Source organism: Oncorhynchus masou, chromosome 17 (genome assembly GCF_036934945.1).
Source record: "Oncorhynchus masou masou isolate Uvic2021 chromosome 17, UVic_Omas_1.1, whole genome shotgun sequence".
Lineage (NCBI taxonomy): Eukaryota > Metazoa > Chordata > Actinopteri > Salmoniformes > Salmonidae > Oncorhynchus > Oncorhynchus masou.
The window spans coordinates 25,734,595-25,761,837 of NC_088228.1; the positions used below are offsets into that span (position 1 = coordinate 25,734,595).

Below are 27,243 nucleotides of genomic sequence, written 5' to 3' on the forward strand. Positions count from 1 at the left end.
TCAAGCCTACCTGTAAAGAGTAATTTGCCTTCTCGTTGATTAAATGGTTTATGAATTTTGCAGAGTGCTGGAAATGGACTTTCTCTGTAGGGAGGGAGAGCAGGTAACAGGATGTGCAAGACGTTTATATTCAGTCACAATACTTCAACAACAATCAGGCTCAATCAGTTAAAAGGACTTTGACAGTAACTTAGCCGATGCCCAAATAGGAGTTGGATAGGCAACAAAAACAGGTCTGGGACCAGGCTAACGTATTGATAGTGTTTAAAGTAATGACTGTACCATCAGCGGTTGGATGGATAATCATGTACTTCCTGTCCATGAGACGACCTGCCCGATGTGCTAAACTGGCCATCTGAAGGAAAGAGTATGCCACCATGAAATACATAGCATCTTACACATTGACTGACGAGTGTAAATCCAGTGTGTGAACTGTTGTCTTTACCGAGTAGATTCGGGAGTCTGTCTTTGGTGATCCAAGGTACCTCTCTGAAAATGCTGAAGCTGGAGAATAAAGAAATAACACACGCATAATATCATGTTATAAGGCACTGTTCATAGGACAATTTATAGTTTGTGGGGATAAATTATTTGTGCAGTAAGAAATTGTGTTGCTAAAGAAAATAATCACGTTATACCATATAACTCAAAATCTGTGATGGGCGAGACGGCGGCTCCACATTTAAGCAGGGAGTCATCAGAACTTAAAAGCATTGTGGCCAAATACCCTCCGTAAACCTATGGATAGATATGTTACAAGTTATCAAGTTTACTGAACCAACAGTACAGAAATACATTGATGACATATCGAGGCTAGAGACTCCAGATTCACCACTCCAAAGGTAGTTTCTTCCCAATTTAAGTACAAACTGCATACACACTCAAACTTTCAATAGACAAAGGAGGACTGAGTGCCAAACTGAAACCTATTGACTTGTTTATGTTGTCCGCTCTGTGTTGTTGCTGGACCGTAGTGTAGTAGTTGTGTGTCTCAAATGGCACACTATTCCTTTTACAGTGCATTACTTCTGGTTAAAAGTAGGCCACTACAATAGAGTGCCATTTGGCATGTACCCCCCCTAGATATGAGAGGGTGAGCTTCTGCTCTATTTTCCAGATGGAGTGAAAGCCCTCGTCCACTCTGAATAGACACTGCTCAAAAAATAAAGGGAACACTAAAATAACACATCCTAGATCTGAATGAATGAAATATTCTTATTAAATAATTTTTTCTTTACATAGTTGAATGTGCTGACAACAAAATCACAAAATAATCAATTGAAATCAAATTTATCAACCCATGGAGGTCTGGATTTGGAGTCACACTCAAAACCACACTATAGGCTGATCAAAATGAGGCTCAGTAGTGTGTGTGGCCTCCACGACCTCCCTACGATGCCTGGGCATGCTCCTGATGAGGTGACGGATGGTCTCCTGAGGGATCTCCTCCCAGACCTGGACTAAAGCATCCCTCAACTGGACAGTCTGTAGTGCAACGCGGCGTTGGAGCCCACCACCCTGGCGTGACAAGCACCATGCTCTACCAACTGAGCTACTCTTTCTTCAGCTCAAATACAGTACAAGAATTGACAAGAAGGGAAGTAAAGGGAACCCAATTACGTTTTTTTTTAATAAGTAGCTAAGCTTGTTTTCTTCAAGCATTGATTGTCCTTACCTTTCCATATACCCCCATTCGACTTTTGTCGATATACATTTCTTTGGATATCAGTCTGGAATAAAGAAGAAAAAAACCATCAATGCTTCGGGGCGGCAGGGTAGCCTAGTGGTTAGAGCATTGGACTAGTAACTGAAAGGTTGCAAGTTCAAATCCCCGAGCTGACAAGGTACAAATCTGTCGTTCTGCCTCTGAACAGGCAATGAACACACTGATCATAGCCAGTCATTGAAAATATGAAATTGTTCTTAACTGACTTGCCTAGTAAAATTGGTTGGAAGGTCTAAATAGGTATTACATTTCCAACAACACAGTAACAAATGTCCTAAAACATCATAATAATATTTTCGCACTATAATTCAACTGTACCTGCATATATACCGAACAAAAATATAAATGCAACATGCAACAATTTAATATGTTTTACTGAGTTACAGCCCACCCACTTGGGAGCCAGGCCCAGCCAATCAGAATACGTTTTTCCCTACAAAAGTGCTTTATTCCAGACAGAAATACTATTTTATTACAGATAGAAATAACCCCCCTCCCCTCAGACAATTCCGCAGGTGAAGAAGCCTGATGTGGAGATCCTGGGCTGGCATGGTTACATGTGGTCTGAGGCCAGTTGGGCGTACTGCCAAATTCTCAAAAATGACATTGGAAGCTTATGGTAGAGAAATTAACATTAAATTATCTGGCAACAACTCCGGTGGACATGCCTTATGTCAGCATACCAATTGCACGCTCCCTCAACTTGAGACATCTATGGTATTGTGTTGTGTGACAAAACGGCACATTTTAGAATGGCCTTTTATTGTCCCCAGCACAAGGTGCATTTGTGTAATGATCATGCTATTTAATGAGCATCTTGATATGCCACACCTGTCAGGTGGCTGGATTATTGGCAAAGGAGAAATGCTCACCGACAGGGATGTAAACAAATTTGTGCACAGAATTTGACAGAATAGATATTTCTGTGATCTTTTATTTCAGGTCATGAAACATGGGACCAACACTTTACATGTTGTGTTTATATTTTTGTTCAGTATAAATACTGTAAGACGTAACATGGTATTAGTATATTATCATAAAGTAGGACCATTGATTTGAACTCTCAAGGAAGATTCTACTGTCCAGGTGTCTGTCTCTCACCTGAGGGCCTCCATCTGGTCCCTCTCCTCGATCACACCCAGTTTCCTCCTAATGTGGTGGAGGAGCTTGGTGCCCTGGAACCCGGACCCGTGGCCATCGAAGCGGATCACAATGGTGCTGTAACTGCTCACCAGCACCGTGGCCCAGTCCACACGGAACTGCTCTGTCACCATCTGTCCGCCAGGTGTTCCGTCTCTGAGGGAAACAGATGACAAGCTGAACCAATGACCCCATTATAGCTTTCTGTGACAGGGTCCAAAGTCATGAGTCCAATGTCAAAACTGAATGTGCTATAATTCCTAATGTAATCCATACTGGGGGTGGTGTGATTCATATATATTATGTTTATATCTAGAAAAACCTCAGTGGTGCGGGTAGTTATTGCCATACTTACACTAGTAGCAGTAGGGGGTAGTGAGCTGTGTCTATGAAACCAGCTGGCTTCAGGATCTGCATTGTCAGAGCTGCAAGAAACAAGACTGTGTATTTGAATGTATTATGGATCCCCATTAGCTGTTGCCAAGGCAGCAGCTACTCTTCCTGGGGTCCAGCAAAATGAAGGCAGTTATACAATTTAAAAAACTTTACAATACATTCACAGACTGTGTGCCCTCAGGCCCCTACTCCACCACAACCACATACTGTATATACAGTACAAAATCCATGCGTACGTATGTTATCGTGCGTGTGTGTGTGTGTATACATGTGTCTGTGCCTATGTTTGTGTTGATTCACAGTCCCCACTGTTCCATAGGTTTTTTTAAATCTGTTTTTTTAAATCTAATTTTACTGCTTGCATGAGTTACTTGATATGGAATAGATTTCCATGTAGCCATGGCTCTATGTAGTACTGTGCACCTTCCATAGTCTGTTGTGGACTTGGGGACTGTGAAGAGACCTCTTGTGGCATGTCTTGTGGGCATGCATGTGTGTCCGAGCTGTGTGCCAGTAGTTCAAACAGACAGCTCGGTGCATTCAACATGTCAACACCTCTCATAAATAAAAGCAGTGATTAAGTTACTCTCCTCCACTTTGAGCCAGGAGAGATTGACATGCATATTATTAATATTAGCTCTCTGTGTACATCCAAGGGCCAGCCGTGCTGCCCTTTTCTGAACCAATTGCAATTTTCCGAAGTCCTTTTTGGTGGCACCTGACCACGCGACAGAACAGTAGTTCAGGTGCGACAAAACTAAGGCCTGTAGGACCTGCCTTGTTGACAGTGCTGTCAATATGGTAGAGCAGCGCCTTATCATGTACAGTCTTCTCCCGATCTTAGCTACTGTTGTATCAATATGTTTTGACCATGACAGTTTACAATCCAGGGTAACTTCCAAGCAGTTTAGTCACCTCAACTTGCTCAATTTCCACATTATTTATTACAAGATTTAGTTGAGGTTTAGGGTATTTGGTGAATGATTTGTGCATGTTGTTCTTCTTAAAGGCCCAGTGCAGTCAAAAATGTGATTATCCTGTGTTTTATACAGTACCAATCAAAAGTTTGGACACATCTACTCATTCAAGGGTTTTTCTTTATATTTTCTACATTGTTGAATAATAGTGAAGACATCACAGCTATGAAATAACACATATGGAATCATGTAGTAACCAAAAAACTGTTAAACATATCAAAATATATATGTGACTCGTTTCAGGAAACTAGGCGTATGTCGCGGGTCACCACTTCACAGGAGAGACATTTGAACATAAACCTTTTTTTTCACAATGCATTTTTTGGCAGAAATGCCTTCTGGAACATGTGAACTTTCATGTGCCTTAAATATCTGTAAAGATGAACAAATGGTTAAATTGTGAATCTAGTTGGTTAAGCCACAGAAAAAGTGAGAAACCTTCCCACTAACCATGATTGGCTGAGATAATGAGTGGGCTAGACATGCCGAGAGAAGAGTTCAGATTGGTCTGCTATATAGAAGGCTTCTGTCTATTTGAGCTGGTCAGTATGTGTTTGTAATCCTGTTAAACGCTGCTTTTTAAAAATGTATTGTGTAGTGGAGCTGCATAAGTGTTGATAGCTAAAGAGATGGAGAAAACACCTCTCTCCTTAAAACTAAGAGCATGATGATGTATACGGGTAAGATAGTCTAGCTAGCAAAATGTTCAGATATTACACGTTTCTAATTTTGACAGAAAGTGGTTTCGTTTCAAGCTAATGTGTACTGTTAGCTAGCTAGCTGAGGTTAGCTGGCTCGCTAGCTAACATTACGTGTATGATGTTATTATTCGTATCTCACAGCCGTTTGCTTTGCTAGTTAGAGCCTAATGTTAGCTAGCTAACATTGAACCTAGTTGGTTAGCTACCACTACCAGCAGATTCATGCAAGGCATGATACCTACTGTAATCGTCTATAGTGATGGTCTCGTACTCCACTTTGGGCATCTGCATGCTGTGGTACGTGTTATTCACTCCCTCGTTAGTCTCCAGGTCCAGGACCTCTGCAGTGACATGGAAGAAACAGTCGTATTGTTCACTTACAGTACTGTCTGAGTGGCAGCTTCATGAAGCATCTAACACATTTCCCATTGAATGATGTGAGATATAAAAGACACTATGCTGAATAAAAGACCCCTCAGCTTCAGTGCTCTTTATGGTACAGACCCGGGTCAGGCCTCATGACACTCACTCTGTATGTCTTTGGTACTGTAGATGGCAACACTGGGTACATCAGGGCCTGGATAGGGATACATGTGGAGAGGGAGAGAGAGAAAGGGGTGGAGGTTGTCAGTTATTATAGGATGAAGCATTTTAAGGTTCAGATGAATAGCCTCAAATGGAGAAGCAAACAAAACACTCAAATCCTGTTTTCTGTAGCATTTCACTTCAAATCAGAGCTCATTCAAAATGCCTCTGGTTTATTCCACAAAGGTACGTTGTGTCCATTTGGTATATTGTGCCACAATATTGCATTTAAAAGCCTGTTAAATTAAATTAAATGTCCTTTAATAAAGACCCCATGGAGAATTTTTAAATAAATCAGATTTTTTTTATGATTAAAGACTTGCTAAACTGCCCAAAGTGCAGCCCCTGTGCACCCTCTGTTACTTCTAAAGATAAAGACTTTATCCCACTTAACCTCAATATTTCTCCAAGATGTCACCATCATTGTCATTTCAAGTCATTTCTGAAGATTCATATTTATTTAACGTGATTAGTGATTATTTTAATTATGTTCCTCATTATAAGGTCAACCCTGTTACATGAACTGAACTCTCGTTTAAATATGTTTTTTTTAAAGAAACATTAAACATCTAATAGTCTAATCATAGTGTAAAAGCCGGCTAACTGGTTCTACTCTTTTTGGCCATTTTCTGGTGTATGTGGTAGAAAAGGGGATTTATGGCTGATTTAAGATGAAATCGTCAACCCAGATACAGTCAACCCAGATACAGTCAACCCAGATACAGTCAACCCAGATACAGTCAACCCAGATACAGTCAACCCAGATACCTTATTTTGCACTTAGGCACTTACTGTTGTAATTCTTATTTAACCCGTTGAGATGGGAAAACGTGTTTTTATGAAGTTGAACATGTGCTCTTTATAACAGAATGTTTGGTTTTTTTTAAATTAAAAAATACATTTACATTTCTCAAAAGGCACTGAATTGGTGGAATGAGCACTCTGTTTCTCTTACCATCTTTAGTAATGCAAGTCTAGACATAACACCTCTCAGCCAGCCATGTGTCATTACTGACAAGCCACTGTCTGTAGCACCTTGGGGAGCAGCTGAATGAATACCCGGCTGTTATTATTACTCCAGACAGTTAGACCAGGGCTGGTCTCCTCTCACAAGAGCTAATTAACGAAATACGGTTGCTCTTTTTCCTCTCTGGAGCCAGCCCTCTAAACAAATCAGCTGTCATGGCAACCGCACTAGTAGGAGAAATAAGGATGATGAATATTCTCAGAGGAAATGAGAACACAGACTTAAACAAGGCCACGGGTCCTACTCTCATTCTATAGATAGACCCTGTCTGACACACAGGAATCAGGGCAGGAAATAGGGCTCTATGCCAACTACTGTAGTTTGATACACAGCGGGAACACTTTTTAGGGTGCAGGCTGGCGATTCACATTTGGCAAGGGGCTTGAGTTGTCTGACTGGCAAATAGAAACACTGGTTAGTGCCGACTGCTGTCACATTCCACACAACCATTTTGCCACAGCAAAATATTTTGACTGAGCATGTTTAGTGTCAGTGTAGATTTGTATATCTACACCGACACTAAACACCCACTAAAAGCCTGTCAGCATAGTGAAAGACTTCAATGTGTTTGTATATCACAGAAATATACTGATTCAGTTAAGTGCAACATATGCTGCTTTAGTGTTCAGGATTCAAGGTCAGGAGCACTCACCTTTACAGTTGAGCAGGAAGTACTGCATGTTGTGGCTGAAGGACCCGTCCACATAGCCACACTTGAACTCACACGACAGACAGCAGCGATTAAATGGGCCATTGGTGTCCGCACTGACACAGGATAGATACAGTAAACCACGCTATTAGCATTATACGCTATTAGATTTTTTAAAAGACACCTAAATAGTGATCTCACATAGAATAACCATTAGAGAGCTAAATCCCCAAAAATGTAATTATACCTGTAGAGGTGTCGTCGTTTTGGATCATCCTCTGTGCTCAAAAAGTATCTGTAAAACAATGTGACGAAGGTCAGTTTGGAGTTTAATGACCATTACCTGAACAAGACGGTAAGGTAAGTCAAATAACCCTGGTAACATTTTATCAACCATAAGCAATAGGAAATCATATGTCCAATTGGAAATCATAATGGTACTATTTGGTCATGTTGCTGTAATGTTTGGGTCGGAAAGGCTTACATGAGCTGCCTTTCTTGGCTGTAGGCCAGTATCTGAGTCACGTCCCAGTCGCCTGACGTCAGGGACTGCAGAGTGTCTGTGCTGGTGTTGGGCTGGAATGGAACAATACATCACATTGCATGACAACTTCAACTCTGGATAGAAGAGTTGGTTATCTAGATCAGCTCATACAGACCAGGCTGTGCACACAGAGGCCGGGATTCAATCCAAGATGCATTATAGGGCAGCGCATTGAACTTACCTTGCGCTGCGTTTACCATGAGTGCGTCCTCCGCAGACGTCGGGGGAAATGCTTTTAAAAAGGTGCATTGTGGGCTGTCCAGTGCGCTGCTCTATAATGCGGCTACAGTTTAAGAGAAGAGAACAGACGGAGGTGTTTTACCTGGGAGGTGGACATGGAGATATGGAAGAACTTTCCCCTTCCACCCTGAGGAATAGCTCTGGTGAAGAAGAACTTGTATCCGTCATGGGAGAAGAGTGGCTCCTCGTTCTGCAACAGGAAGAGAAAGAAGTAGGTGGGGGTGTGTGTGTGTGAGTGAGGGAGTATATTGAGACAGCTCAATTGTTAAACTGCACCTCTGTCCTTCCTACCCCCTTCTCCTGTAATGTATGTATTTCACTGGATCGTTTAAAAAAAAATGTGTGTTGTGATACATGTTATGCTTTTAGTGTTCTTATCACTTACCTGTCTGTGTAGCCAGCCCTCACTTTCATCCTCGTGTTTCTGGAAAAATAACAGGGCGGTTACAAAATGAATACTACATGCATGTCCACCTGTGCTTTTTCTCAAGTTACATACTGCAGTATTTTATTTGAATGGAGAGGACGGAAAGTAAGGACAACTTGGATTGTGACTGAGGAGGCAAGAAAGAAGTAGGGCTTAATGTAAGAGAGGGTGGCGGTGTGTGTGTGTGCAGGCGCGTGTTTCACCTTGGTGCACACTCCTGTGGTGGCCTCACACAGTGTCAGTATGGAGTTGTTCTGAGCTCTGTTCAGCCAGTTGACTGCCAGCTTGGTGCTGGTGGCCCACTTTACCATTGTGATGTAATATTCTCTTCTAAAAGAAAGAATGGAAAGTGTTACAACTTACGTACAATTTTCCTCTGCAGGATTACCTGAAAGGTGACAAGTTTGCATCTCTGCTATTCCCTACGGGGTAGTAAATATGACCTTTAACCTTGTGTCACAGTGTCAGTCAGTCAGTGAGACCCTCACCCTATCCTGGGGTCGTCTGGCTTCTTCATCTCCACCGTGTGAAGGGGTCCATTCAGACTCACCACAGACAGGTGTACTACAGGGTTGTCCTCCCCAGCCTGCAGGGGCAAAGACAGCTTATGCCAGAGATCATATTATGTGGGTTATACAGTATCTATATTGACCATTTCTGTCTGCGTGAAGTCGACTGTCAGATCCATACAACTCTATAAGAGTTTATCCCTTTTCTGAATGTTCTGCACAACAACACTACGTACTCATTCAAAACCACTAACCCAGAAAAGTCAAGGCGGTGTCGAGCAGAAAGGACCGAGAATATTGAAGAGGCTGTATCTAGGACCTACGGTACCTTAGGGTAGTGACACTCCAGCCCTGTTGGATACAGGGCGCCAGTGAAGATGGGGACCTCCATCTTGCGCACCAGGGTGTCGTTGATGGTGGCATAGGCCAGTCTGAGACCGTCTGGAGACCACCAATGGGCTATGTGGGTCTGCAGTATCTCCTCTGTAACAGCATACACGCCCATAAACAATTAACTACTGTATCACAAACAATGTCCATTTATCATTCAAGACAATCGGCCCTCTAATTATTGGGACAGTGAAGCATTTTTTCTTCTTTTGACTCTATACTTCAAAGGTTTGATTTGAAATTAAATGCTGACTATGAGGTTAAAGTGCAGACTGTCAGCTTTCATTTGAGGGTATTTTCATCCATAAAGGGAAAGGGTGTTACCTAGTCAGTTGCACAACTGAATGCCTTCAACTGAAATGTGCCCTCCAATAGAAATGAATGGTAAATAATGTATTGTATCAGTTTGGAGTCACTTTCATTGTAAATAGTATGTTTCTAAACACTTGTACATGAATGTGGATGCTACCATGATCACAGATAATCCAGAATGAATTGTGGATTATCCGTAATTATGGTAGCATCCACATTCATGTGGAAGTGTTAAAAACGTATTATATTCTTATTTACAATAAAAGTGACTCCAAAATGACACAATACATTATTTACCATTTATTTCTTTTGGGAAAAAAATAATCTGAAACACAACCAAAACAAACAGCAAATGCATCCAACAAATTTGTAGAGTCACAAGCTTGATATGGTCATTGTATGCTATGAATATGGAACGAAATAGTTAACGTTTTATTACTTGAATACACATAAGTGAATTTGTCACAATACTTTTGGTGCCCTAAAATGGTGGGACTATCCACAAAAAGTGTTGTAATTTCTAAACAGTTCACCCAATATGGATGAAAATACCCAAAAATGAAAGCTGACCGTCTGTACTGTAACCTCAAAGTCTGTGTTTAATTTCAAATCCAAACTTTTGGAGTATAGAGCCAAACAATTTTTTAAAATGCTTCACTGTCCCAATAATTTCAGAGGGCACTGTATATGTAGTCAATGCTGTTCATCGACAACAGCTCTGAATTCAATATAATAGTGTCCTCTAGGCTCACAACAAAGCTCAGGGCTCTGGGACTGAACTCCTCCCTAAATAGCTAGGTCCTGGACTTCCTGATGGCTCACTCCCAGGGGGTGAAGGTAGGCAACATTATCTCATCCACACTGATCCTCAACACATGGTCCCCACAAGGGAGCGTTCTCAGTCCCCTCCTGCACTCTCATAGTCACTTTACCAATACCTACATGTACAAATTACCTCGACTAACCTGGACCCCCTCACATTGACTCGGTACCGGTACCCCCTGTATTTAGCCACGTTATTGTTATTTTATCGTTACTTTAAAAACGTTTTTTTTTTCTTTACTTGAGGTTTTTTAGTAAATATTTTCTTAACTCTATTTCTTGAACAGTAAGTAAGCATTTCACAATAAGGTCTACACCTGTTGTATTCGGCGCGTGTGACAAAACACATTTGATTTTGATTTGAAATGGTCAAACCATACAGACACCGTGGTGAAGAAGGCATGACAGCGACTCTTCAACCTCAGAAGGCTGTTCTACAGGAGCACCATCGAGAGCATACTGTCGGGCTGTATCACAGCCCGGTACTGCAACTGCACTGCCGCTGACTGCAAGGCTCTACAGAGGGTGGTACGCTCAGCCGAACGCGCCATTGGGTGCACACTGCCTGCCCTCTAGTACACGTACAACACAAGGTGTCGTAGGAAGGCCAAGAAAATCATCAAGGGCCTCAGCCACCCCGAGCCACAGCCTGTTCTCCCAGCTTCCATCACTGAACGGACATTTACCCTGCCCTCACCCCCCTCAGTCACTTCTCTTTGACCTGCAATGTTGGAGCTCGGAGCTTAAGAATTTCACTGAACCCTGCAAATACATCTGTGACCCTGTGCATGTGACTAATAAAATCATCTAAGTTTAAAAGATCGTCATTGGGTTAATCAGTCCCTCCAGGATTCAGCGATTCTGTGATCGCATAATTCAATGCAAAATCAACCAAACAGCGCATATTATGCGAGAGCTCGCAATTTTCACCAATCCCCACACTTTACCGCATAAAATTGTCCAATCAAAAGCGGGTTCGTAATTTTGACGAATTGCTGCACTTTTACCGTGGAAAATGGCCCGATCCAACCACATGTCAACAAAGTTATTTCTCTCTGGCCTGTCAGTGTATTCACTTGTGAAGACGATGGCAGAAGACTGTGTGAAACAATTTCAAGGGCTGAAAGAATCAAGGTGAGTGGTGTTTTACTCAAACTCAAAAAAATAATTCAATGATAAATGGCCTGACTGAAATATCTTTATTAATCCATCATCTTTGGTAGAAAGTCAAGCTGTCACCGAGAACATTCCGCAATTTCCTGTTTCATTTAATACTCAAAGAGAGAGAGCGAGAGATGTATTCTGCTTAAAATCGTTCTAAAACTGAGCACATTACTTTTATTGCTTTATATGAAATTAACGTGAAGAAAAAAAAACATTGCAAAATGTTTCGCAGAATTTCAGAATAAATGACGCAAAATCAAGAATTCTTGGCCGCAGAAATCACAAAACAAATGTGGCAAAATCCTGGAGGGACTGGTTAATAATAGTAAAGCTAATAGTCTGTTGTTTACTGATACACTGTACTGTACATGTCATCCTGTCCCAAAGTAACTTCATTAGCTGTGTGTGCTGATAAAGGGTATCTAATACAATAACACTGTGTTATGTTGTGTGTAAACATATGTCTTTGTCATGTCTTTATCATTCATCAGGTGTGAAGAGCACGTCAGAAGGTCATTTGAAAACAGAGGTAAGGAAAAGGACAAGACAAGTAATTACGGAAATGAATGGACAAAGTCAAATATAATCCACCAATGGCCACCAGGTGGCAACATAGACCTCCCAGGAAGGCCTCCTATGAGAAAAATAGTACAAACAGGCAGCAAACATTCCCTGAGACAAACAAACAAGACCTTGGCTGTGAGTTCTCTGATTCAATTGGTCTACGAGTGATGATGAAGACCAGCATGCAGTGATTGTGAGTGGGAGTGTGGTGATTGATGGGTATATTGGACATTGAACAACCATGTTGAGTCATCGATCCCCTCTCTAAGAATGAGATACGGATTATGAAATAACTCATTGACCGCATTCAAGAACAGTGGTCAACACAATCTTCAGTACAGTATGACAGCAGACATCCAACAATTTCTATTGCTGCATAGAAGACTGCTGTATAAAAGACCATATGGATAATTACAGGGTATGAATAGCAGGGTTGGGGTCAATTCTGAATTGCATTGTGACTTGCTCTTTAATTCCAATAAAATTATTTAATTTGATTTGAATTGGCCACACCCCATAGAAAGCAGAATTTGAATATGGAATACAAAATGGGGAGGAAAAACAGCCGCATAAAAAAATGTAAAACATAATTAATTCCATTCCATTCCCCCCCCACCCCCCTCCCCCAATGCACCAACAACCAAGATATTTAACTAAAGAGAAAAAAGAGACAGAAGAAAACAGCAAACAACAATGCAAAAAAAAGACAAAAAAATGAAAACAAAGGACATCAAGGACAACTAAAATCATAACAGAAATGCCAATTGTATATGTTTGTGTGCATGTCTGGCACTATTACATGTACAGTTGAAGTCGGAAGTTTACATAGGTTGGAGTCATTAAAACCACTCCACAAATTTCTTGTTAACAAACTATAGTTTTGGCAAGTCGGTTAGGACATTTACTTTGTGCATGACACAAGTCATTTTCCAACAATTGTTTACAGACAGATTATTTCACTTACTATTCACTGTATCACAATTCCAGTGGGTTAGACGTTTACATACACTAAGTTGACTGTGCCTTTAAACAGCTTAGAAAATTCCATATAACGATACAGTCTCTTACGACATTTGTTTACCTCCCTTGGAAATTGGTCATGGAGACCGAATTTGGTCCCTTTAAGCTCCCTTCCCCTGCTTTTGATCAGCTCCTTTTGTTGGTAGTGTTCAGATTTTGCGATGATCGGTCGAGGACCGAGTGTTCGTTGTTTGCAGCAACTTCTTTCTTGTTGTAATATTGCAAATGGACATGGCTGTTTCACCATTAAGGATTCCATCTTTAAAGGATAGTTGAATTCAATGAACTTCTATGATATTCAAATGGCTTATTTAATCTATGCATCACCATAGAAAAGTTTACTTTGACATGTATGGCTACCAATACCATGCAGCATAAGTTTTTAAACATTTCATTTTTAAATCGGATTATCCTAAAACCATTTTAAATAATTACAGTGGTATTGAAATAGTCTAAGATCATGTTTTGGGTTGTCTATAATAATTATTAAATACATTTCCCAGATTGCATTAGATCAAATTGTTCCCTTCCATACGGTACTATCTAACATCTCATTACAAAGAAAAATTCTGTTGGGCGTCTTTAGTTAAATTCATGCTAATGTTTGAAATGGTATATGTATTATTTGCATTAAGTGGCATATCGTTAAGATAAAAGACTTGTCAAATGAATGAGATTTTCATGTCTCATTTGAATTGGGTTGAATTGCTTGAATTATACTCTACTTCCTTCAATTCAAATGTTGCTTCCGGTGGGGTGTGGCCAATTCAAATTCAATAACAATGTATGGTTTGAATGCAATTTCCTTTCAAAATTATGAATTGACCCCAACCCTGATGAATAAGTTATCTGAAAGAGCTGTGCTCTGTGTGCTAACCCACTGAAGGTCTTCAAAGAGAATCAATGGCAGGAAATACTGCTGGAACTAAACTGGCAGGGCTTTGGTGAAGGAGTTCCAAGGTCAGTGAGGAAAATCACTTATATCAGTCTCAGTGTAGTCATGGGGACAGCAAGAGGACCATGCCCCACAGCCCTCAGGGAGACACACAGACGGATGGACAGACTATCCTAACCCTAGCTCCAGCCATAACCCTAACCCTAGCTCCAGCCACAACCCCAACCCTAACCCTAGCTCCAGCCATAACCCTAACCCTAGCTGCAGCCACAACCCTAACCCTAGCTCCAGCCACAACCCCAACCCTAGCTCCAGCCACAACCCCAACCCTAACCCTAGCTCCAGCCACAACCCTAACCCTAGCTCCAGCCATAACCCTAACCCTAGCTCCAGCCACAACCCCAACCCTAGCTCCAGCCACAACCCCAACCCTAGCTCCAGCCACAACCCCAACCCTAGCTCCAGCCACAACCCTAACCCTAGCTCCAGCCACAACCCTAACCCTAGCTCCAGCCACAACCCTAACCCTAGCTCCAGCCACAACCCTAACCCTAGCTCCAGCCACAACCCTAACCCTAGCTCCAGCCACAACGCTAACCCTAGCTCCAGCCACAACGCTAACCCTAGCTCCAGCCACAACGCTAACCCTAGCTCCAGCCACAACGCTAACCCTAGCTCCAGCCACAACCCTAACCCTAGCTCCAGCCACAACCCTAACCCTAGCTCCAGCCACAACCCTAACCCTAGCTCCAGCCACAACCCTAACCCTAGCTCCAGCCACAACCCTAACCCTAGCTCCAGCCACAACGCTAACCCTAGCTCCAGCCACAACGCTAACCCTAGCTCCAGCCACAACGCTAACCCTAGCTCCAGCCACAACGCTAACCCTAACTCCAGCCACAACGCTAACCCTAACTCCAGCCACAACGCTAACCCTAACTCCAGCCACAACCCTAACCCTAGCTCCAGCCACAACGCTAACCCTAGCTCCAGCCACAAAGCTAACCCTAGCTCCAGCCACAAACCTAACCATGCAGTAGTTCAAGCCACAAACCTAACCCTAGCTCCAGCCACAAACCTAACCCTAGCTCCAGCCACAATGCTAACCCTAGCTCCAGTCACAATGCTAACCCGAGCTCCAGCCACAAACCTAACCATACAGTAGTTCAAGCCACAAACCTAACCCTAGCTCCAGCCACAACGCTAACCCTAGCTCCAGCCACAACCCTAACCCTAGCTCCAGCCACAACCCTAACCTTAGCTCCAGCCACAATGCTAACCCTAGCTCCAGTCACAATGCTAACCCTAGCTCCAGCCACAAACCTAACCATACAGTAGTTCAAGCCACAAACCTAACCCTAGCTCCAGCTCCAGCCACAAACCTAACCCTAGCTCCAACTCCAGCCACAAGCCGAACCCTAGCTCCAACTCCAGCCACAACCCTAATCTACCTCCCAGAGATGCAGTAACACCTGAGGTATCTCTCTGTGGTGGTTATTTCACACAACATGACTGAAGTGCTTATGTACTGGTTGTAAAAATACAGCAATATGCATAACGGGCCTGATTCAGACTTGTACACCTTTCCTACACACACCTTTCCCTTTCCTACGCACACCTTTACCTTTCCTACGCACACCTTTCCTACGCACACCTTTCCTACGCACACCTTTCCCTTTCCTACGCACACCTTTCCTACGCACACCTTTCCTACACACACCTTTCCCTTTCCTACGCACACCTTTCCTACGCACACCTTTCCTACACACACCTTTCCCTTTCCTACGCACACCTTTCCTACGCACACCTTTACCTTTCCTACGCACTTCTTTCCTACGCACTTCTTTCCTACGCACTTCTTTCCTACGTACACCTTTACCTTTCCTACGCACACCTTTCCCTTTCCTACGCACTTCTTTCCTACGTACACCTTTACCTTTCCTACGCACTTCTTTCCTACGCACACCTTTACCTTTCCTACGCACACCTTTACCTTTCCTACGCACACCTTTACCTTTCCTACGCACTTCTTTCCTACGCACACCTTTACCTTTCCTACGCACTTCTTTCCTACGCACACCTTTACCTTTCCTACGCACTTCTTTCCTACGCACACCTTTACCTTTCCTACGCACTTCTTTCCTACGCACACCTTTACCTTTCCTACGCACACCTTTCCTACGCACACCTTTTCTGCGCACACCTTTTCAGTAGTTGGTATTCAAAGTTAACTTATGCAGGTGCGTAATGAGTTTTGCAGGCGTGGTTCCCTTGCGCATGCTGGATAAATTGAATTCAACTGCTGGAACCCTCCCATTTGCTGGCCAACATGTTTTGTCCTGGAGTTTTCATTCAATAGGTTTTACAGTACATTTATCTAAAGCCAACCTATCTAAAGCCAATTTGGTGTACTTTTAGTTACAATTTCTCTCGACAGACTCACTAGAATATATGGAGAAAACTGTTCAGAATATTAGGGATCAATTAAGACATGTAGGTCTAAATACAGACATATTCGTCTCCTTTTCAGTACCAATTGGTAGATAAAAAAATACTCTGATCTTGCATATTATTTAAGGTTAAGAAAGTATTTATGAATATATATTTTTTTAAACAGGTTTGGAGAGCCTTTACACACTAAACATATTGGTGAATCAAAAATACAATGGTTTGATTCATCCTGAAAGTTGCCAAATTCAATAGTTCAATCCATGAAATATTGTAAGGTGAGGAAAGTGTAAATTAGGGGTTCAACATAAGTCCTATAAATCTCCCCTAACCAACCTCACTAATCATGGAACTGTGTGATGCTAAATGACTTAAATGTAAATGTAAATGACAATGTACAGTCCAGCCGTTGTGAACCGTGCGTCAGGCTCCAGGTTTAAACTGCTACGTATGGTCTGTGTTCCATAATGATTCAAATACTCCCAAATTTTTGCACAACTTGTAATAAGTTAGCCTAATATGATCCAATATTGCTTGCGATCCTCAGGAATAACCGCACAAACGTGACCGAGGAAAGAAAGTTAAACTGACAATGTTTTTTATTATATTTGTTATTTTACTAGGTAAGTTGACTGAGAACACATTCTCATTTACAGCAACAATCTGGGTAATATGTAATGATTTTCTTCTGGGGAAAGAGAGGTGGACCAAAATGCAGCGTGGTTAGTTTTGTGCATCTTTAATAAAGATGAAAGTACAACAATCTACAAAACAAGAAACGTGGAAAACCAAAACAGTCCTATCTGGTGCCACAAACACAAAGACAGGAAAAATCACCCACAAAACCCAACACAAAACAGGCTACCTAAATATGGTTCCCAATCAGAGACAATGACTAACACCTGCCTCTGATTGAGAACCATATCAGGCCAAACATAGAAATAGACAAACCAGACACACAACATAGAATGCCCACCCAGCTCACGTCCTGACCAACACTAAAACAAGGAAAACACACACAAACGATGGTCAGAACGTGACAGAATAGTTCTGGAGGGGGGATGAATGAGCCAATTGGAGGCTGGGGATGATTAGGTGGCCATGATGGTAAGAGGGCCAGATTGAGAATTTAGCCAGGACACTACTACTCTTAAAACGAGTGCCATGGGATCTTTATTGACCACTGAGACTCAGGACACCCGTTTAACGTCCCATCCAAAAGGCAACATCCTACACAGTGCAATGTCCCCAATAACTGCCCTGGGATTTAAAAAAATTTAGACCAGAGGAAAGGTTGCCTCCTACTGGCCCTCCAACACCACTTTCAGCAGTATCTATTCTCTCATCTAGGGACCAACCAGATCCAACTCTGCTTAGCTTTAGAGGCAAGCCAGCAGGATGCAGGGACTATTCTGCTGGCTAATGGAATGATGCAAAATGTAAGGAAACTAACACTAAAGTGACAGTTAGAAATGTATGTGGGTATTACTGACGGTGGCTCCCGATTGTGGTTCATATTTAACATGATGCAAACTGTAAAATAAAAATGTGAAAATCCCGGGCATATAATTCAAACATTCTAAAGCCTATACATGAACTCGGCAGGTTCGGCCCTACAGAAGCCTGTAGTTTGGTTCTCCACATTTCATCTACACAAATGATGAAGGCACACAATAAATATTCTGAATAACGGCACAGGTATTTATAGCCTTCTTCACCGTGGAAAAGGGGCCGCAATACATGACATGTTGATATGATTTTCAGTTTGCTTCCATGTCTGGTTAACATTAGTCAGAATACAAATAGAGCGAAAAGGGCATAAAAAGGGAATTGTTTACGTGCTTAACTCGGGTCGGAATTCTCCATCACATGAACTGTTGCTCCAATCCACTGCGCACGTTGCCAAGATCATCACCGCTCAATAACACCCTTCCTATTGCATTACATAACCCCAAAGACATACAGACAACTTCTCGTTTCCTGTCACTACAGTGATAAATCAGCGCTGGGGGTGTTGTGAAGAGACCCACATCCTGCGCTGTCTAGTGCGGTCGGCTTTGTGTGGCCCTCTCTATGCTCTGCATGACAATCCTATCCTGTCTCACCACTATATCACCCTTTCACCAAGCATTCTGCTCTGATAAGATAGGGAGAGGGGCACACACACACGCACACACACACGCACGCACGCACGCACACACACACCAGTCTGATGATGCTGCTCTGAGATCAGGTCCTGCAGTTCAGGAGTCATTCCATAAACCTAGTGCAGACAAATATTATGCAACTATGTGGCTGTCTATTCGCACTATAAATAACATGCATATCTAATATCGCGCTTAGGCCTACACAATGTATTATAGCATTAGGTAAGCTTAACTGTGAGTTTACAATCTAGAAATCTAATCAAATATGAAAGCCAATAGGTTTTATGAGAGCTTAGTCAGTAACCACTAATTAGACAGTTGATGGCTAATCCTGCTTGATACTGTACACCAGTCTTGTGAAAGACTTTTCCAGCTGCACACTATCAGAAATGGCTACTGTAGGCCTACATAGTGCCAGACTAGCCGATGGGGATATAAGTGTGTTATAATGGGTTTATACTCCTCTCAAAAAATGGATTTGGGATCCAGAATGCCCTGTGGTTGAATTACACTGACCACTAGAGAGCGAAGAGGTACCACTGTCACCTTGAGCCTAAGGCTGCTATTATAATTTCACTACACTCGCATTAACATCTGCTAACCATGTGTATGTGACAAATAAAATTTGATAAAACTCTATAAAAAAATATCAATCCCATGTAGTAATCCAGTGATGTAAGGGGTGACATCGAAAGTAAAACCATCATCCAACAAAACAAATCAATGAGGAAAAAAATGTAAATAAATAAATGGAAAAATTAAGACCATATTGAGCAGAACATTTTCCAAATGACCACATTACAAACAACCATATTACAGTGCAGTAGTAGTGTGGATGGCAACCAGTTGCAGAGTGAGATTGCAGCGATGCAGACTTGAATTAATGAACATTGCCTAAACACAGAGACAAGCGTGGAGAGCTCTGGGGACAGGGAGACAGTGAAATACAACCAGATGTTTCTCTTTATGTAATTACTTACAAACACTAGCCATAGATAGCCTTTGTCTCTGAGGAGAGGGGAAAATTGTCTCTATTTTTTGTTATGATTATATTGGCTTGCTTATTCTTTTAAAACAATGTACAGAATAGGTGGAGTTTATTTGTGATTCCATGCTCTATGTTTTGATACTGCTGCAATCCTGGGGTGTAACTAACAAGCGTTCTCTGTCCTGCTGGTATTTGTAGTTCTGTTAGAATAGATCAGCTGTATGCAGTAGTGAAGGTGCATTTGTAGTTCGCCTACCTTCATACAGCCAGTCACTCAGGCCATTGAAGATGACTCGCTCCTTCCCTGTGGACACCAGGCGAATGGTTCTGCTCTCCACTGTCGCTCTGTAGTAGATGTTGTTCTCAAAGATAAAGATCTGGGGAAAGAAAGGACATGATGCTGGGTATGGTACCTCCAAAATAACCGTTTTGTGCATTTCAGTGATTTTGCCTCTTGACGGGTTTCAAATGTTGTCTTCTCTGCTTGACACTATGGCTGCCTTGTAGTTACTAGATTGTACCTTTCCACACCATAAAAACCACTTTGACTGACACTCCTCCTGGGTAATCTTCATCACAGTGTGACAGACACTCAGTCCTAAAAAAGAACATTCATCCTCCAGCCTGTAGACATATCCACTTACACACAACATGCACAGAAGTGTCCCATACGAGTCTAAGCCCCGTCTAAGCTGTGGGAGGGAGGGGGCATTCCACTAAGCTACATCATATGCAATTGTTTATAGAAGATCATACCAAGGATCATTTCACCATTTGATTTAGAATTTTAAGACCCCTTGAAGTATCAAAAAATACATATAAAAAACTATTAGATTACATTGGGGGGGGGGGGGGGGTTACTGCTATCAGCCCAGACAAACGCAGTGGATAACGGATTGGAACAACAGAGAGTCTTTAAAAGAAAATGTGCCGAGGTGTCTGTTCTATTCTCTGAGAGATAGGGAAACACTTTTGTAATCATTTTTTGCATTTATTTAACCCCTTATTTTTGGTACTAACAGTCTCCATATATACTGTACTTCCAGTCATTTAAAAAGAAAAACTGATACAGGGGGACGTTGTGATGCCTGTGGGCTTCCTAGGACAAAACAACCGACAAGTATTGTACGGGAGAGTCTCACCTTTCCATAGAGGTGTCATAATAATAATCTGTAGGCCAAACCGATGTTGTGAGTAGACCGATTTTCGGAATGTCTCATGGTCTGACAAACACCGCTCTGGCTCTGTCACCTTTCACCACAGATGGGATGTCTCATGGTCTGACAAACACCGCTCTGGCTCTGTCACCTTTCACCACAGATGGGATGTCTCATGGTCTGACAAACACCGCTCTAGCTCTGTCACCTTTCACCACAGATGGGATGTCTCATGGTCTGACAAACACCGCTCTGGCTCTGTCACCTTTCACCACAGATGGGATGTCTCATGGTCTGACAAACACCGCTCTGGCTCTGTCACCTTTCACCACAGATGGGATGTCTCATGGTCTGACAAACACCGCTCTGGCTCTGTCACCTTTCACCACAGATGGGATGTCTCATGGTCTGACAAACACCGCTCTAGCTCTGTCACCTTTCACCACAGATGGGATGTCTCATGGTCTGACAAACACCGCTCTGGCTCTGTCACCTTTCACCACAGATGGGATGTCTCATGGTCTGACAAACACCGCTCTAGCTCTGTCACCTTTCACCACAGATGGGATGTCTCATGGTCTGACAAACACCGCTCTAGCTCTGTCACCTTTCACCACAGATGGGATGTCTCATGGTCTGACAAACACCGTTCTAGCTCTGTCACCTTTCACCACAGATGGGATGTCTCATGGTCTGACAAACACCGCTCTAGCTCTGTCACCTTTCACCACAGATGGGATGTCTCATGGTCTGACAAACACCGCTCTGGCTCTGTCACCTTTCACCACAGATGGGATGTCTCATGGTCTGACAAACACCGCTCCAGCTCTGTCACCTTTCACCACAGATGAGGAAGTGTGACTTAGGCGGATGTGGTGGATTGAGACGCATCCAGTCACACAAAAGGGAATATACTGTAACGTTGCGGAAAAAGTTTGGAATGGTAATTTCATGTGTACAACTTCTAAAGACAGTTTCTAAAAGGACTTGTTTGTGAGTTTATGGAGCCTTTGTCCATGTTTTTCCAGGGCCTCCATACACAACGAGGATGAGGAAGTGATTTGCTGTTTGGGGTAAGTTTCTTCCCAAAATGTGAAATCACAAAAAAGGTGTCTGTAACATACCATTTGAGATTTGGTTGAGAAAAATAAAACTTGTCCTTTAAGAAGAGACTACTGTTGGGTGGATGAGTGTGTGGCACCACCACCAATAATCCACTCTCCTCTCCTGCAGCTTTACCATGCGTTGGTGGGAGAGGGACACAATGTGTCTTTGAAGTACACAGATCAGACTCGCCGTTATTTTTTCCATGGTCTTAAGTCACATGGAGAGGGATGATGATTCTCTTTCATATTCTTGGTATTTGTTTAAACGTCAAGGGTTGATGTGGACAGGGAATTAAAACGGGACATTTTCCAGCTTGTAGGTGGAATGTATCTCTTGACTTATGACCCATTCAATCAGTTACCATTCATTCTATCAATAAGGGATAAGATGAAAAGAAAAAGATTGGGAACAAAGGTAGAAACAAAATTAGAAAAAAAAAAAAACGAAAGTAGAGAAGATAAAAAGATTTCAAAAGGTAAAAAGAGATGAAAGTAGAACCATCAAAAGAAACCCGTGGAGCATGTGAAAGCCTTCATGTGTGTACAGTATGTGTGTGTGTGTGTGTTTGTTTGTGTGTGTGTGTGTGGACCCAGCTAGTTGATTGCTCTGTCATGATAGAGTAATTGCCCATGGCTTAATGATCACAGTAGGGTGCTTCTCTGTCTCCTGGTTCCACAGATCTCACACACACGATGCTCCAGTACACACACACACCTTGATGTAATTCTGTATAATGGATGATTCTGAACATTCTGACAGTTTTTATTATGCAAAATCATTTTAAAAGCCTGTTAAACTAAATCAAGTGCCCTTGAATAAAGACCCCATGGACAATTCATTAAATCAGATGTTTTTGTATGAATAAAGACTTGCTAAAATGAAGCATTTTGACATGTTCCTATGTGCACCCTCTGTGACTTCTAGGAAGATATTGACATGTTCCTATGTGCACCCTCTGTGACTTCTAGGAAGATATTGACATGTTCCTATGTGCACCCTCTGTGACTTCTAGGAAGATATTGACATGTTCCTATGTGCACCCTCTGTGACTTCTAGGAAGATATTGACATGTTCCTATGTGCACCCTCTGTGACTTCTAGGAAGATATTGACATGTTCCTATGTGCACCCTCTGTGACTTCTAGGAAGATATTGACATGTTCCTATGTGCACCCTCTGTGACTTCTAGGAAGATATTGACATGTTCCTATGTGCACCCTCTGTGACTTCTAGGAAGATATTGACATGTTCCTATGTGCACCCTCTGTGACTTCTAGGAAGATATTGACATGTTCCTATGTGCACCCTCTGTGACTTCTAGGAAGATATTGACATGTTCCTATGTGCACCCTCTGTGACTTCTAGGAAGATATTAACATGTTCCTATGTGCACCCTCTGTGACTTCTAGGAAGATATTAACATGTTCCTATGTGCACCCTCTGTGACTTCTAGGAAGATATTAACATGTTCCTATGTGCACCCTCTGTGACTTCTAGGAAGATATTAACATGTTCCTATGTGCACCCTCTGTGACTTCTAGGAAGATATTAACATGTTCCTATGTGCACCCTCTGTGACTTCTAGGAAGATGTTAACATGTTCCTATGTGCACCCTCTGTGACTTCTAGGAAGATATTGACATGTTCCTATGTGCACCCTCTGTGACTTCTAGGAAGATATTGACATGTTCCTATGTGCACCCTCTGACTTCTAGGAAGATATTGACATGTTCCTATGTGCACCCTCTGTGACTTCTAGGAAGATATTGACATGTTCCTATGTGCACCCTCTGTGACTTCTAGGAAGATATTGACATGTTCCTATGTGCACCCTCTGTGACTTCTAGGAAGATATTGACATGTTCCTATGTGCACCCTCTGTGACTTCTAGGAAGATATTAACATGTTCCTATGTGCACCCTCTGTGACTTCTAGGAAGATATTAACATGTTCCTATGTGCACCCTCTGTGACTTCTAGGAAGATATTAACATGTTCCTATGTGCACCCTCTGTGACTTCTAGGAAGATATTAACATGTTCCTATGTGCACCCTCTGTGACTTCTAGGAAGATATTAACATGTTCCTATGTGCACCCTCTGTGACTTCTAGGAAGATATTAACATGTTCCTATGTGCACCCTCTGTGACTTCTAGGAAGATATTAACATGTTCCTATGTGCACCCTCTGTGACTTCTAGGAAGATATTAACATGTTCCTATGTGCACCCTCTGTGACTTCTAGGAAGATATTAACATGTTCCTATGTGCACCCTCTGTGACTTCTAGGAAGATATTAACATGTTCCTATGTGCACCCTCTGTGACTTCTAGGAAGATATTAACATGTTCCTATGTGCACCCTCTGTGACTTCTAGGAAGATGTTGACATGTTCCTATGTGCACCCTCTGTGACTTCTAGGAAGATATTGACATGTTCCTATGTGCACCCTCTGTGACTTCTAGGAAGATATTGACATGTTCCTATGTGCACCCTCTGACTTCTAGGAAGATATTGACATGTTCCTATGTGCACCCTCTGTGACTTCTAGGAAGATATTGACATGTTCCTATGTGCACCCTCTGTGACTTCTAGGAAGATATTAACATGTTCCTATGTGCACCCTCTGTGACTTCTAGGAAGATATTAACATGTTCCTATGTGCACCCTCTGTGACTTCTAGGAAGATATTAACATGTTCCTATGTGCACCCTCTGTGACTTCTAGGAAGATATTAACATGTTCCTATGTGCACCCTCTGTGACTTCTAGGAAGATATTAACATGTTCCTATGTGCACCCTCTGTGACTTCTAGGAAGATATTAACATGTTCCTATGTGCACCCTCTGTGACTTCTAGGAAGATATTAACATGTTCCTATGTGCACCCTCTGTGACTTCTAGGAAGATATTAACATGTTCCTATGTGCACCCTCTGTGACTTCTAGGAAGATATTAACATGTTCCTATGTGCACCCTCTGTGACTTCTAGGAAGATATTAACATGTTCCTATGTGCACCCTCTGTGACTTCTAGGAAGATATTAACATGTTCCTATGTGCACCCTCTGTGACTTCTAGGAAGATATTAACATGTTCCTATGTGCACCCTCTGTGACTTCTAGGAAGATATTAACATGTTCCTATGTGCACCCTCTGTGACTTCTAGGAAGATATTAACATGTTCCTATGTGCACCCTCTGTGACTTCTAGGAAGATATTAACATGTTCCTATGTGCACCCTCTGTGACTTCTAGGAAGATATTAACATGTTCCTATGTGCACCCTCTGTGACTTCTAGGAAGATATTAACATGTTCCTATGTGCACCCTCTGTGACTTCTAGGAAGATATTAACATGTTCCTATGTGCACCCTCTGTGACTTCTAGGAAGATAGTAACATGTTCCTATGTGCACCCTCTGTGACTTCTAGGAAGATAGTAACATGTTCCGATGTGCACCCTCTGTGACTTCTAGGAAGATATTAACATGTTCCGATGTGCACCCTCTGTGACTTCTAGGAAGATATTAACATGTTCCTATGTGCACCCTCTGTGACTTCTAGGAAGATATTAACATGTTCCTATGTGCACCCTCTGTGACTTCTAGGAAGATATTAACATGTTCCTATGTGCACCCTCTGTGACTTCTAGGAAGATGTTGACATGTTCCTATGTGCACCCTCTGTGACTTCTAGGAAGATATTGACATGTTCCTATGTGCACCCTCTGTGACTTCTAGGAAGATATTGACATGTTCCTATGTGCACCCTCTGACTTCTAGGAAGATATTGACATGTTCCTATGTGCACCCTCTGTGACTTCTAGGAAGATATTGACATGTTCCTATGTGCACCCTCTGTGACTTCTAGGAAGATATTGACATGTTCCTATGTGCACCCTCTGTGACTTCTAGGAAGATATTGACATGTTCCTATGTGCACCCTCTGTGACTTCTAGGAAGATATTGACATGTTCCTATGTGCACCCTCTGTGACTTCTAGGAAGATATTAACATGTTCCTATGTGCACCCTCTGTGACTTCTAGGAAGATATTAACATGTTCCTATGTGCACCCTCTGTGACTTCTAGGAAGATATTAACATGTTCCTATGTGCACCCTCTGTGACTTCTAGGAAGATATTAACATGTTCCTATGTGCACCCTCTGTGACTTCTAGGAAGATATTAACATGTTCCTATGTGCACCCTCTGTGACTTCTAGGAAGATATTAACATGTTCCTATGTGCACCCTCTGTGACTTCTAGGAAGATATTAACATGTTCCTATGTGCACCCTCTGTGACTTCTAGGAAGATATTAACATGTTCCTATGTGCACCCTCTGTGACTTCTAGGAAGATATTAACATGTTCCTATGTGCACCCTCTGTGACTTCTAGGAAGATATTAACATGTTCCTATGTGCACCCTCTGTGACTTCTAGGAAGATATTAACATGTTCCTATGTGCACCCTCTGTGACTTCTAGGAAGATATTAACATGTTCCTATGTGCACCCTCTGTGACTTCTAGGAAGATATTAACATGTTCCTATGTGCACCCTCTGTGACTTCTAGGAAGATATTAACATGTTCCTATGTGCACCCTCTGTGACTTCTAGGAAGATATTAACATGTTCCTATGTGCACCCTCTGTGACTTCTAGGAAGATAGTAACATGTTCCTATGTGCACCCTCTGTGACTTCTAGGAAGATAGTAACATGTTCCTATGTGCACCCTCTGTGACTTCTAGGAAGATAGTAACATGTTCCTATGTGCACCCTCTGTGACTTCTAGGAAGATATTAACATGTTCCTATGTGCACCCTCTGTGACTTCTAGGAAGATATTAACATGTTCCGATGTGCACCCTCTGTGACTTCTAGGAAGATATTAACATGTTCCTATGTGCACCCTCTGTGACTTCTAGGAAGATATTAACATGTTCCTATGTGCACCCTCTGTGACTTCTAGGAAGATATTAACATGTTCCTATGTGCACCCTCTGACTTCTAGGAAGAATTTAACCCACTTTGCCCCACTATTTCTCCAGGTTTTCACCATCATTGTAAAGCCCTAGGTATTGTGTTTCTTTGACAGTCATTTCTGAAGATTAGTATTTATTTCATGTGATTTGTGATTAATTTAAGTCTTCCCCTCATTTTAAGGTCATCCCTGATACTTGAACCGATCCCTCGTTTTGATATGATGTAACCAATCCTTTTCAAATGTGTTTTCAAATGAAACATTGATCATCTAATAGTCAATTCATAGTGTAAAAGCAGGTGAGCTGGTTATACGTTTTGGGGAAATGTT

The 27,243-nt window shown here is 42.1% G+C and overlaps 1 protein-coding gene across 1 annotated transcript in view; it reads right to left on the reverse strand.

The window, feature by feature from the left end:
• The window catches only part of LOC135558768 (dipeptidyl aminopeptidase-like protein 6), a 128,298-nt gene that overhangs the window by 3,026 nt on the left and 98,029 nt on the right, over nt 1–27,243 (reverse strand). The window contains exons 8-25 of the mRNA XM_064992877.1: nt 19,928–20,048; nt 9,250–9,404; nt 8,901–8,998; nt 8,616–8,742; nt 8,371–8,409; nt 8,068–8,175; nt 7,686–7,777; nt 7,449–7,496; nt 7,205–7,317; nt 5,470–5,517; nt 5,183–5,281; nt 3,222–3,291; nt 2,828–3,022; nt 1,676–1,730; nt 639–738; nt 446–504; nt 283–355; nt 11–84 (exon numbers count right to left, since the gene is read on the reverse strand). Of these exons, the coding sequence (XP_064848949.1) occupies nt 11–84; nt 283–355; nt 446–504; nt 639–738; nt 1,676–1,730; nt 2,828–3,022; nt 3,222–3,291; nt 5,183–5,281; nt 5,470–5,517; nt 7,205–7,317; nt 7,449–7,496; nt 7,686–7,777; nt 8,068–8,175; nt 8,371–8,409; nt 8,616–8,742; nt 8,901–8,998; nt 9,250–9,404; nt 19,928–20,048 (1,674 nt within the window). The remainder of the gene's footprint in view (nt 1–10; nt 85–282; nt 356–445; nt 505–638; nt 739–1,675; nt 1,731–2,827; nt 3,023–3,221; nt 3,292–5,182; nt 5,282–5,469; nt 5,518–7,204; nt 7,318–7,448; nt 7,497–7,685; nt 7,778–8,067; nt 8,176–8,370; nt 8,410–8,615; nt 8,743–8,900; nt 8,999–9,249; nt 9,405–19,927; nt 20,049–27,243) is intronic.